Source organism: Cygnus atratus, chromosome 1 (assembly GCF_013377495.2).
Source record: "Cygnus atratus isolate AKBS03 ecotype Queensland, Australia chromosome 1, CAtr_DNAZoo_HiC_assembly, whole genome shotgun sequence".
Taxonomy (NCBI): Eukaryota; Metazoa; Chordata; class Aves; order Anseriformes; family Anatidae; genus Cygnus; species Cygnus atratus.
In genome coordinates, this window is record NC_066362.1 from 16346659 (window position 1) to 16359360 (window position 12702).

The 12702-nt window shown below is 47.1% G+C and overlaps 1 protein-coding gene across 1 annotated transcript in view; it reads right to left on the reverse strand.

Annotated features, from left to right (window-relative positions):
* CELSR1 (cadherin EGF LAG seven-pass G-type receptor 1) overlaps positions 1-12702 on the reverse strand; it is a 165965-nt gene that overhangs the window by 59085 nt on the left and 94178 nt on the right. The window contains 1 exon segment of the mRNA XM_050708099.1: positions 10501-10589. Coding sequence (XP_050564056.1) covers positions 10501-10589 — 89 coding nt within the window.

The window sequence follows — 12702 nt, forward strand, 5'->3', positions numbered from 1 at the left end:
AAGAGAGGGTGAAAACGCTCCTTTGCAACAATAAAAGGCGCAGGGGCATTTTCTGAAAGAACAGTATATTTGCTCTGAAACACAAGAGCACAAAACGGTGTTTGGGGATGGGAAATGGTTGTAACTGCAGGTGCAACTCTAATGGCAGGAGCGCAAACCTGTCAAACCTGAAGGAAATCATGCAGTGCCACAGCATCAGCGAAACCAGAACCAACTGCCCCCACCGCTGAATGTCCCTTGGTACCCCTGCCACACGTCCCCTGTCCCTGAAGCTGGCTTTGCAGAAGAGCTCAGCTGGCCGGCCTGCACAGCAAGCTCTCCAGCAGTCCTCAAGGCCTGATGAATAAAGACCCTTCAGACTGTGCCACCCTCCCACCTCCTCAGCTTTCAGAGGAGCTGAAAATCACCATTTGGGGAGGTGCCCCTAAACCTCTGAGGAGTTGCGTGGTGTGGAGGTGGCGGGCAGCTCGAGCTAACCAGGCTCACGGAGGGCTGCCTGGTACCAGGTCTGCCAGGGCCAGAAAGCCCAAAGCCCTGGGTGAAGCCACACAGCCGAGACCCAGCCAGGGGGAGAAGAGGACCCAGGCCTTGAGCTCTGCTTGGTTTTGACTTGGAGGCCCGGTCCGTAACGCCACGCTCTGCGTGAAGACCCTGGGGAGCGCTTCTGAAAAAGTTAATTTTATATGCAGATACGAAATTGCTGCCAAAACAGGTATTTTCAGGTGTCGTTTGCAAATTCTGCAGGAATAATGCTTCAAAAAGCACGCAGGGGAGAGAAAGACAGGAAAGCTTTCGCTACTGGCCTGGCGCACTGCTTGCCTAACAGCGCAGGAGATTTCTCCGAGCTGTTACAGATAGCTGAGCGATTCGGGGCTGGGGAGCAGGACACACTTCGCATTTCAATGACCTCCAAATGACTTTCACTGCTTTACACTTTCATTTCCTGAGACACAGCTTTAGAGGCGAGTTATTTGTTATTTTGTGTCAAGACAATGGAATGTCGCTCTGCAGCCAAGCCCCGGTTTCCTTTCTCAGGTATTAATCACTTTTCACTTACACTTTACCAGAAAAAAAAAAGAAAAATCAACAAAAACAATTACTACTAATTGAAATCTGCACGAATAAATATCCTGTTCTGCAAGGGCAGATCGGATACCCCCTGTTATACCCACCAAAACCTGCAAGGGCTCTGCAGCCATGTCAGAGCAGGACCAAGAAAAAGTAAATATCAGCCAGGCGGCCCTGTAGTGATTTCCAGGAGGCGTTAGGTGTGTAGGAAAGGTTGCAACCAGCCAGCCCAAGTCCTGCTGAGGGAGCGTTAGGTGCACCTGGAGGAACATAAGGCCAGCACAACCCTACAGCAACGTTTCTCCTGCCTTCCCGGCTCTTGCCTTTCCCACCTGCAGCACTGCAGGTGGAGCTCTGGATGGGTTTTCACAGAATCCTGCTGCATTTCATGGATGAAAGGGACTAATTTTATTAGCTTCTCATGCTTTTGGCTTCTACAACCACAGAACCGGTGAGTCCTGCCTCAACAACATGGCTTCACCCGAGCTAAAATATTCCCTAAGAAAGGGAAATGCTGACTCTATTTAATGACTTCAAAGGCTGGTAAAACCACCAGAAGTTTGGGCAGATAACCCTGCAGATTATATACCTTCACCGTTAACGACATTGTGTATTACTTCTGATCAGAATTTGTCAAAGGCTTTAGTTTCTGTATATCAAATCTATGATCTCATCTAGACTAGGACTTCCACTGATGATCCTCAGGATTTGGGTGGAAGATGACGAGTTGGGCCTCAGCAAGGATGGGAGGCTCGAAATCTTCAGCCAGAATGCCAGGAAATGACTCAGAAACCGAACTATTTCTGCAGAGATTACCTTTTCACATGGCAATTTAAAAATTGGGTTTTGAGCACGTAGGAAACGACATGTTTTGCATTCAGACATTGGGAACATTTTCTGTGTTTGACTAGAACAGCATTTTGAACTTTAAATGTAAAATCTTGGCATACTTTCAGCAATGGGAAATCTAATTTCTTTCCCTTCCTTTAGATGCTTGTAATTTTAATTGCTACAATTTTATTTTTTTTTAAACAGCCATGCCCACTAGCATCAAAATACATAATAGTACAAAGATAAATACAAGATAAATAACACAAGTGCACAGAAACAAATTCCTCTCATTAACAGGTCATACATACCCCATATCACGCAGGTGCCTCCAGCACTAGCTACTGTCATGCTTCATAAGCATACAAGTCTGCCCACCAAAAAAGCACAAAAATCCACTGATGCAGTAACTTTGATTCTTTTAAGAAAGTTGTAAAAAAATTATCATGATGGGAGCTGACTAACAATACTGGTAAATCTTTTTTACCTCTGAAGTTGGAAAGTAAATTAAACATGCATGCCCCTCAGTACACCGTTAAAAATTCTGGCCCTGGTTAACAAAGTAAGTGGTTTTTTTCAGTGGGATTGCTTTTCTTCCTTGTATAACTGAAGAAACCCCTTCCTCTTTGAAAAGGAGGCCCCGTCCTTTTCCAGGTAACCACAGACAAGACCCTTCCAAGACCAGAGGTAAAGACTCGGCTGCAGTCCCATTCCCTGTGCCCTGCAAACTGTCCCATGCTTAAGCTATGGAAGAGCTTCTGACCCCAGGAAAACTCCGGAGAAGGAAAGGCATCCAGCACAAAGCGATGATCTCTTGAAGAATACCACCAGTGCTCCACTGGAAGCTAGCACTGGCCATTGCCTCCTCCTTGCCATGCCACCACTACAACCCTGCAGCACCTCCTGCTATTAAATATTAAATATTCACAATGAGATGGGGGATAAGGGCATGATAAAATTAGCAATGACTAAATCTTAAGTAAGAATATCTGATTTGTTTTAAGAGGAAGCACTATGTTTTAATATGTTTTCTGCCTGGTGCATTTGAGTTTATAAGCTGTATTGGCACTTCTTAGAGTTGTTATGAATTCAGGTTTGGAAATGCATATTAAAATATATATATATATGCCCAGAGAAGTAGATTGACCACAACTGAACGACTTTTCTAGTGTTCATAGCACCCCCCCCGTCCCCACCCCCCAGTATTTAATTAACACTGCGATTAATGCTCTGCATTTTTCTCCCCCAGGCAATGCCAAGAACTGCTAGGGCAGGTCCGCGCTGACCACGGGTGCTGCAGGCACAGTGAGTCACTGTGAGCCAGCAGAAGTCAAACTCTGGCAGGGCCCACATCTGATCAACAGTGGCATTATCATAACCTTCAACAACTGCTTCGTTTATTTAGAAAATCTCTCTCAATCCTTCAACAAATTAGTTTGGAAGCCACCAGGAGGATTAACTTCAGAAATTCTCCCTCAGATCGCAATTATGTCTGCACAGATGTCACGAGTGATAGACATTTACATAAGCCGTATCCAATCTTTATCGCAAATTACATTTCCAGTCATTTGACTTGTGTTGGGATCTGTCGTTTCCAAGAGAGCTCCAAAAAAATGACGGAGGGAAGGGACGGGAAGCCTCGGCAGGTGCTCCCCAGCACAAGCTGCAATACCCAATGCCTACCTACGAATTTCATTGTCAGATGCTTCTTCCGACTGTTCAGATGATACCGGATGGCATCCTGGATCCTTTCGGGGCAAAATCTTTCACCCAGGGTCCAATGACTAAACATTATGCCTAGCTGGTGGCAGCCCCGTGGCTTTTGTCCAAGGAGCTGGTAATGTCTATTCAGCTGCAGGCATGTGCCTGCCTCGTAAATCACCGGGGCAGCTGGCAGCCTCGCTGGCTGGCAGGGAAACCCAGGGCTGGGCAAGCAACGCCTTCGAGCCCAAAGGGGATGGGGGACAGGCAGTGGTGGGGCCACGGGGAAGCCTGCGCTGAGCCCCCGTGCCATCCCCAGTGTCCCTGCCCATGGCAGGGGGTTGGCACTAGGTGATCTTTGAGGTCCCTTCCAACCCGAGCCGTTCTATGAGTCTAGGATTCGGTCTGTGTTGATGAAATGGAGTAGAAATGGAGCCTTTCCCAAACTCTGCTGCCAGCCTTGCTGCACAGAGCTCCCATGCAACTTTCTTCTTTCCAACCAACTCATTATCTAAAGAATCAAGTGAAGCCCTGACCTGGCTTGTGGCTGCCTTTTTCTTCCTGATTTTACCTTCTTGCCCCTGTCCTTCCACTTCATCCCGAACCCCAAGCAAGCGCAGAAAGGATTTGTTCCTCTGCCCAGAGGTCCACCACCTCCACCACCGATGCTGATGCTCCACGGTACGTGCGATTTGTGGACGCAGACCCCAGATCACTCGTTCTGCTGACGCTGTGCCACAGCTATACAGGCACAGTTAAATCACCACTCGGGATCAGCCAGGCCGGCCAAGCAAGCGTGACGAGAGAGCTGCAACATGCACCCAAGGTGCGGAAACTCAATTACAGCATGGTTCTTGGCACTGCAGCAGAGGGGATTTTGGTACCAGGAACCAGCCTTCAGTCAACGGGTGAACGATAGACGCAAGCTCTCCAGGAAGGAAAGGCACTGGCAAATTCTAGCCCTCGAGTGGGCTGAGAGCTAAATCTCTGCAGCATGAGCTCAGTCATCGGCAGCCCTCAAGCTCCAGCTTGCCCCAGCTGAAGGCCAGCTAACTCCATCGCTCACCACAGGCAGGAGGTTTTTGAAAGCATGTGCAGCTCTGATTTAGAGCAACGCGTGCACTGCGCTTTGAATTCACGGCACGCTGAAGATCAGCCCCGAGCAGCTCTCATTTCTTTCAAGTTTATCTCCAGCTGAAGAATTTGCCTGTTTTCTCCGGAGGCTGTCTCCAGGCGAGGCGCAGGTCTGGGCTCTGCCGGCTGGGAGCACACAGCAGTGGAAAGCAGCAGGTCCCTGCTACCTGTAAGCACTGCGAAAGGGGGGCTGCTCCCCAGATAGTCAAACATCCGAATTAACAACCTCAGTGCTCCCCAGCAGCCTCAGGGAATGCAAGGAAGGAGTTAAAAAAGGCACCTTGCTATCTGTTGGCACATGTGAGAAGAAGCCTTGGTCCAGTTATGGAAGAAATGTGACGTTTGTCCCCAGTATCTCCTTGCAAGGATGTAGAGGCTTGAGTCACCGGTACAGCCAGGACTCCGAAATGCCTGGCACCCGTTGTGTTTGCTCCTCTGGGCTGTAAAGGAGCACCTCACACACACTGCCCCATCTCAGTCCCATATCTCAGTGTTTCTTCCGTGAGTCACTCCGTGAGTCATCTAGGGATTTGTTATCCCCTCCTCCACAACTGCTAGTACATCAGCCACCCTGTGACAGCTTGTTTCTCTCTGCCCTGTTCAGGTTTTCCATCATTTAGGTAAAATTTTCCCGTGCTCCCTTAAACGGGAGCAGGAGCTTCTGCCTACAGAAGAGTAACGTCCTTAAGCGACTTTGATGTCATGTATATGTAAGTAATGTATGAGATACACAGTACATAAATATACATGTACATGCCCTCTATAATTAAAGGAACATGTCCATACGTAAAACATTTTTATCTCGTGCCAAATGATGAATTCTACCCTGAGGTAATGACTCAGGTAAAACATTAACATAAATTTGATGGAGTATCTTAAATTCTGAACAAAATTACGTTTCTATCAGAAGTTTGGGAGGACAGCTTGAAGTTTTCACTTAATTAAAAACATCACGCAGTACCCAGGCTGAAGAGAACCCCCCGTGCCAAGCACATCCTACATTCATACGTGTACTTGATGCCCTACGTGCAGTGAACAGCAGTGATATTATTGATACTGAGCATCGCTGCCATCAAACGCCCCGGTGGTTTTGGTCATATTCCAAACTGACAAATGCCAGCATCACTAAACCTACCGACTGTCGTTCACCCCATTAGGCTCAGGAGAGCCACAGGACTGAATACAGACCAGCACAGGCTGACTGTGCTCTCCTCTGATAGGAATCAGGCCACCAAGGCAAAGAGGGCAGCTCGTTTCACTGCTGCCCCTTACACCAGTTGTCCTGTGAGCAAGCAGCAAGTTGCTTCTTCTATTTCTCATCAGTGTTTTGTTTGCCAGGTTGAAATCTTCCCCTTTCTCCCACCTTTCCTTCCAAACTAACAACAATATCCCATTTCTTCTTAATTTCTTATAGATATATCTACCTCTCAAGAAAGCAGGGCATGCAGGTCACCCTTAATTCAATACCACCCGTTGATTTTACTGGCTGCAGGATCAGGACCCCAGAAGTTAACGTGTTTTAGCTAACAGAAGTGGTGAATGGCTGTCCTCCCTGCCTTCCCCCAGCTGTCAGCAAACATCTATAATTGCAAAAACCACTACTAACAGGTAAACCGATACCTTGCTACTGCGTAGCTGACAAGACTTTTAATATAGAACTGAAACTAGAGAACAGTTATAAAACACTCCTGTAGCTCTTATAGCTACTAATTCTTTCCCCTTGGTGTTTTGCCTCCCAGAAATCCAATACAGAGCCAGCACTTACTTAGTAAGACATCTCTTTGACTCCCTTAGGCATTTCCACCAGAACCAAGTGTGGCAACGGGAAGCATCCATTTCCATCAGTGTACGCTAAATGAAACAATGCTGCTTCTCTTCTTCTTCTGATATAGCCTGGTTTGTTTCTGCAGTGCCCCAGTGCCTGCACACAATTGTATTTGGGAGAAAGCACCAAGTACTTGGTCTGGTAGAGAACTGCTTTGCTGCTTCTCCGCAAACACGGAGGTGAGTGGATGGGGTTGGATGAGAAATTACAGTGGGCATTGACAACTGGCCAGAGATCATAGAATCATAGAATGGTTTGGGTTGGAAGGGACCTTAAAGACCATCTAACTCCACCCCCCCGCCACAGGCAGGGATGTCACCCACTAGATCAGGCTGGCCAAGGCCCCATCCAGCCTGGCCTTGAGCACCTCCAGGGATGGGGCATCCACAGCTTCTCTGGGCAACCTGTGCCAGGGCCTCACCACCCTCAGAGTGAAGAATTTCCTCCTAATGTCTAGTCTAAATCTCCCCTCTTTTATTTCAAGACCATTCCCCCTTGTCCTATCATTATCTACCTGAGTAAAAAGTCCTCCTCCATCTTTTATAAGACCCCTTTAAATATTGAAATGCCACAATGAAGTCTCCCTGGAGCCTTCTCTTCTCCAGGCTGAACAGCCCCAGCTCTCTCAGCCTTTCTTCGCAGGAGAGGTGCTCCAGCCCTCTGATCATCTTCGTGGCCCTCCTCGGGACCACTGTAACAGCCCCACATCCTTCTTGTGCTGGGGGCCCCAGACCTGGACGCAGGGCTCCAGGTGGGGCCTCACAAGGGCAGAGCAGAGGGGCACGATGCCCTCCCTCCCCTGCTGGCCACCCCTCTGTTGATGCAGCCCAGGACGCAGTTGGCCTTCTGGGCTGCAGGCACGCACTGCTGGCTCGTGTCGAGCCTTTCGTCTACCAGAGCCCCCAAGTCCTTCTCCGCAGGGCTGCTCAGTGGAGCAATGCCCGTGACCAGCTGCAGTGGGCCTACCTCTGCTTTTTCTGACTTGCACTCCATATTCAGAAGGGCGTCCAGCCACAAGAGAGACTTGCTGCAAGAATAACATCAATTTGTGTGAAGAAGGGCAAATGTAGACTGCTGGTGACAGGTGGACTGACCTCTTCTAACTAAATCCAAAACATTTGTCCCTCAGGGGCAGGGGACCCCTACAATGAGGAATTAATTATAAAACAACATTTTTAGACAGCTCTGAAGATACCTTTAATTTTACCAAGCACACTGCTTCTGAGTTGAGCATAGAAAATAATCTGCAGGAGTCACTTCTACACTTACTCCACGTTTAATTACCGAGCTGACCCTGCAGCAAGGCACCAGCTCCAGGGTGGCAGCATCACGTCGCAGGACCACGGGCTGTGCTAAGGAAATAGCTGCTGCAGAGGTTTCCTGCCAGGGTCACCCCCTACATCCAAGTCACCCCCTCCTGGAATCCAAATTTCAGTGACACTCAGCAAAATATCATCCACGGAGCTGCAGATGCCAAAAACCATTCAAACTTTGCTCGTATCCAACCACAATCAACTCAGATTTCAAGAACAGCTTTCAGAGCTGTGAAAACTCATCTACAAAAATTTGCTTTGGACTGAAGTGATCTATGTTATGTGTCAAAGCCTGTTAGCCCTTCTCCTCAAAAACTTAAGCTGAAAAATTAACCTCAGCTGTGAAGAAATCTAATACTGCTTATGAGAAGTGCAGCAGTATCTGAAAGCGCCGCAAAAGACTGAGCCCCTTTTTTATACTACATGTATAAATGCAGAAAGAGGGAAATAACCTGAATGGCTTCTAGCTTTCTAGAAAAAAGGAACTGAGGTAGAAGGACGAAGCTAAGAGTACTGCTGCTCGGGGAGGCTGTGCTGTGCCTCAGCAGAGGAAAGGGGCAGAAGCAGCGATGGAACGAGGACCTGCCACTGTGCAGCGGGATTTTGGAAACAGTGGAAGGATGCGTCGCCTCCAAAACAGTAAGAGTGCAGGACATGGTGCAACCCGTGTCCCACCCCCGCCAGCCTGCAAGCTGTGTGTAATTTAAGCCAAGTCATGAGTTTTGGGCACTCTGTTATTCAAACATGTCTTAGCTACATCAAGTTTAGACGCAGCATCCCATTTACCTTGGCACAACACAAACCCCTAAATTATCTCTGCCTTCAGCCTCCTCACAGGGATGTTTCTTCCAAGTCGGTTAAAACGCGAAGTAGCCAGGGAACTGCTTTGCAAACAAACAGCAGCTGGCACGAAGGGCACCAAGGCCCACGGGGCTGCCCCCGCTGCATCTTTCACCACTGGTATGGAAAGGCGGTGAGATCAGTGGCGGCTCTCCCCCTGCTCTCCCTTTCTCCCATGAATTTCCCCCTGTGCAGTGGGGACCGACTCGTTCTCCTTGAAAGAAGTGGGGCAGAGGAAGAAAATGATGACAGGGCGTCCGTGTTAACGCCAGGAAAACACCATTCCCCGCACCGCCAGCACAGCTCACCTACCAGTCTGGCTGAAAATGAAGCAGGGGGTTATTTTTAACGCCCGTGTCAGTTCTCTTTGCCTTTTAAAGAGTGTCCCAGGCCCCTTATCTGCTTGACAGCGTGCCAGCGAGCTGCTCCAGTGGCCGTGCTGCAGCCGTCACCTCCTCGCCCCCCGGGGAGCCCGAGAGCTGGAGCATCTCTCCACCAACTCTGCAAGTGCTGTTTGCTCTTCATTAAGGAAAGTGCAGGGTATGGGAACACATTTTGCACTTTGTAAGAAAGGCCTCGTGGTGTCCACAGATGCAAGCATGGTGACACACCAGGCTTCACTTCTCTGTGCTCCAGACAGTAGAGAGCTGCAGGTATATTGGTTTTAAGCAAAAAATTAAGAATGGTTTTTACTTCCTTAGTAAAATATCCTTCAGCTAGGAGACCCTTTGGACCAGGAGTCCAAAGAAAACTGTAATCCTCCCATTCAATCTGCCATACAAACTGTGATGAAAGGATGCAGCAGTGGGAAATAAAGAACTTGCTGATCATATTAATCCTTCATCTCCCATTCAGCTTCCCACATTAGCATCCTGCTTCCTTTTTAACAGCCAACAATACTCCTCTATTTCCTTATGTAATCCCTCGTAATGCTATCATGGTGGACTTAAAAGCAGCGCTCCTCGGGAACTAAACAAATTCTCTAATTTTTGCTATAGATGACGAGCTCTGACATCTCTCTGCACACAGTGACACTGTACACCCTAAAAGCCTGCACTTTGCTCTTCCTGAAGTGGCTGGCTTGCACAAATCCCCATCTAGTCAAACTGAACCTACGCGTGACAGCTTCCAAGAGAGCAGATGTGTGACCGGGTCCTCTGGGGACCGCACCTCTGAGTGCCCTGATGCCATGGAGTGATGCTTGCTGCTTTTCTCTTGTACATCCTCTCACAGAGCAGAAAAAAAAAGGTGTAGTAAAATAGCCCCTGATTACTAAAAAGTGTCTAACGTTTCACAGCCAAACTTTCCAAACCAGAGAAGCTGGCACTAACTAAACTGGTTATTTTATGCAAGAAAAGAGAGTTATATGGAGCAATTTTGTTTTGCCTCAGAAAATTTTGTGTCAGTGGTTTGCAGTTACTGTGCTGAAGGCTCCTGCACTGTACAACGCTTCAAAAACATCCAAATCAGTGCATCAGTCATTTTAGATACACTGACACTTGCAAGGGTTTGAAGAACTGAAAACTAAAAGAGTTGTAGGTACCTGGAGGTATCCCTGGTGGTATTTCTGGGGAGGACATACTAGGTCAGACTTTGCCTTCTTGAGACAAAGCTCAAAAGCCCTCAAAAGGAATTTTTGACCCAGGCAAGGTGAGTAAGACCAGCACCATTTTTGCAGAGCTGGTTAAATACATAAAACTTGGGTCACCTGCATACATCAGTAGAGCTCAATGACCCGTGCCTCTATTACTTTACAAATCACAGGGGCATCGCCAACATGATTTCTCTTACCTTGTTGTAGTACTGCACCTGGACCGAGTGCCACTGCCCGTCACTGACCCCTCCAGGAACAAACGGTGCCACCGTCGTGGTCGTCTCCCCTGCAAGGGCAGGCAGAAGAAAAAAAGCAGTCAGTGCTACCGCAAGCTCCACTTCACCCTAGACTGCAACATGGAATGACCCACATCAGGCACAAGATGTGGTTGTCTTAATTCACCATGGAGGAATTCGGGTTTTTGTCCTGTGAGGCAGTAAAATCCTCAGTTTCCTGGAAATACTTTGGTGCACAAACAGAAAAATAGCTTCTGACCCATTCTGGTGAATTGTGTTACTTTCTGTTAGGCTTTTGCAGAATGCTGACGCACTGGGTAGATACAGCCACTGCTGCGACAGCCAGCATGAAGTTTTCGACCTGTCTGTCAAAAGCGGCACGTTGGAGTTTTTTAATATGAGGAGTATCATGTCGGGATATTTGTCAGGGAGGGAAGCCTACTTCTAGGCAGCAGGGAGGAACTGAAATGCAACTGTGCTCCCCATTAGATAGGTATGTGTATTAAACACATGGACAGTAACCTTGGGTCTTGGCAAAATTTTACTCATGATTTATGAAATTACTGGCAGCCTTTCAGTATTTAAATTAGAAAGCAAGTTCTTCACATTGCAATTGTAAAGCAGAAGCTTTTAAATCAGGTCTGAATCAGCACAACCAGCTCAGTAACCAGGCATATCTGTTCTGAGGTAGCAACAAAATAAACATTCGTGTTGAAAGGACATAAAAGGCCTGGCATGGAGAGCAGATTGCTAGGCTTTGTCTTTTTTTTTTCCTTTCTTTCTCTTTTTTTTTTTTTTTTAAACAGTTGGAAAATTCAACATCATAAACCACAGGAAAATAACTCTCTTCCATAAGCCAACATTATTGTTGCGCTTAAAACATACTCTTAATTTACAACAAATGCTTTACCCTGTGTGAAACATTATTCCTATGTCCTCTGCTCTCCTTTAGCTCTTGTCCTATATAATTCTGTTACCTAAACAACGCAGATTTCAGCTTAACACATTGCTGAGATTTTTTTTTATCATTTACTGATAAAAGATATGCGGTAAAAAATATTTTGGTTATTCAGTTAGAAAGCTCCCACAAAAGGAAGCTCCCTGGTCTCCAGTCCTTTTGCTTTGCTTTCTGTGAAAAAGTTGTTGCGACAAGTAGAGCAGTCAGATCGGATGTCCAAAAATTGCATTGTTCGTTAAATGCCACTTAAAACTATAAAACATAAACCATTCTCCTTCCAAAGAAAATACCATTTGTAATGTACAGGACCAGACCTGCTCTCAGGTGCAGTAGTGCAAATCTAAATTTAGTTTCCTGTATTTTAAAGGAGTTCCTCCACATTTAAATGCGCATAAGTGCAAGTAGATTTTTTTTTTCCTCATTCATCCTCAGGGTGCCTTCCTAGTGATTTGGTTCAAGTTTAGACAGGCGGAGCAGAGAAAGCAAATCTCTCCACCGGCAGCATGCTACTTCATTACACTAATCCATTCAAAAGCCTACGCTAAAACCTAATTTGGACATCTTCCGATTAATGAAGGAGAAACGACAGCAGAGTATCTTTAACCCAAAGGGCCCAGATACGCAAGTAAGCATCACTGGTAAATCAGTGGGGTCACACGGGATTTACTGTGGGGTCTGATGGCCATGGTCTCTGGTTCTTGGGCTCTACCTCCATGCTTCCTCCCACTGTACAACAAAAACACATGGGGACAACAGCACTTCCCAGATATTTGTTTCTGTCCCAATGGAAAACATCCCCTAAACCTGTGACAGCTAGAGTTTGCCTGCCCTGCTGAGATTTAGGAAAGTCACTGAAGTCTCCACACTGAACTCCCCAAACTGCTCCCGGACTAATTCAGGAATATGAGAGGTTTACCAAGAGCATCAGCAATCCTTCTGAAGTCCGGAGGTCATTTCTGGTGGCTTCAATGTGCTTCAGCTGCATGCTTCAGAAGCTGACAGCTTCTTATGCTACCCCTACTGTGGAAATTAGTGTTGCTGGTCATGATTTCTTGGTGGAACTAGTTTATTGGTTTTGTTTGCTTGTTTTTAAACCCAGAAAACATCCCTCTGTTGAGGCTGGATCAGGAAGAGCTTGTTCTAATCGTGCTTTCATCAGGAAAATGGTTGTCACTGCCAGGGCTGATTTTCTGGAGCAAACCTCT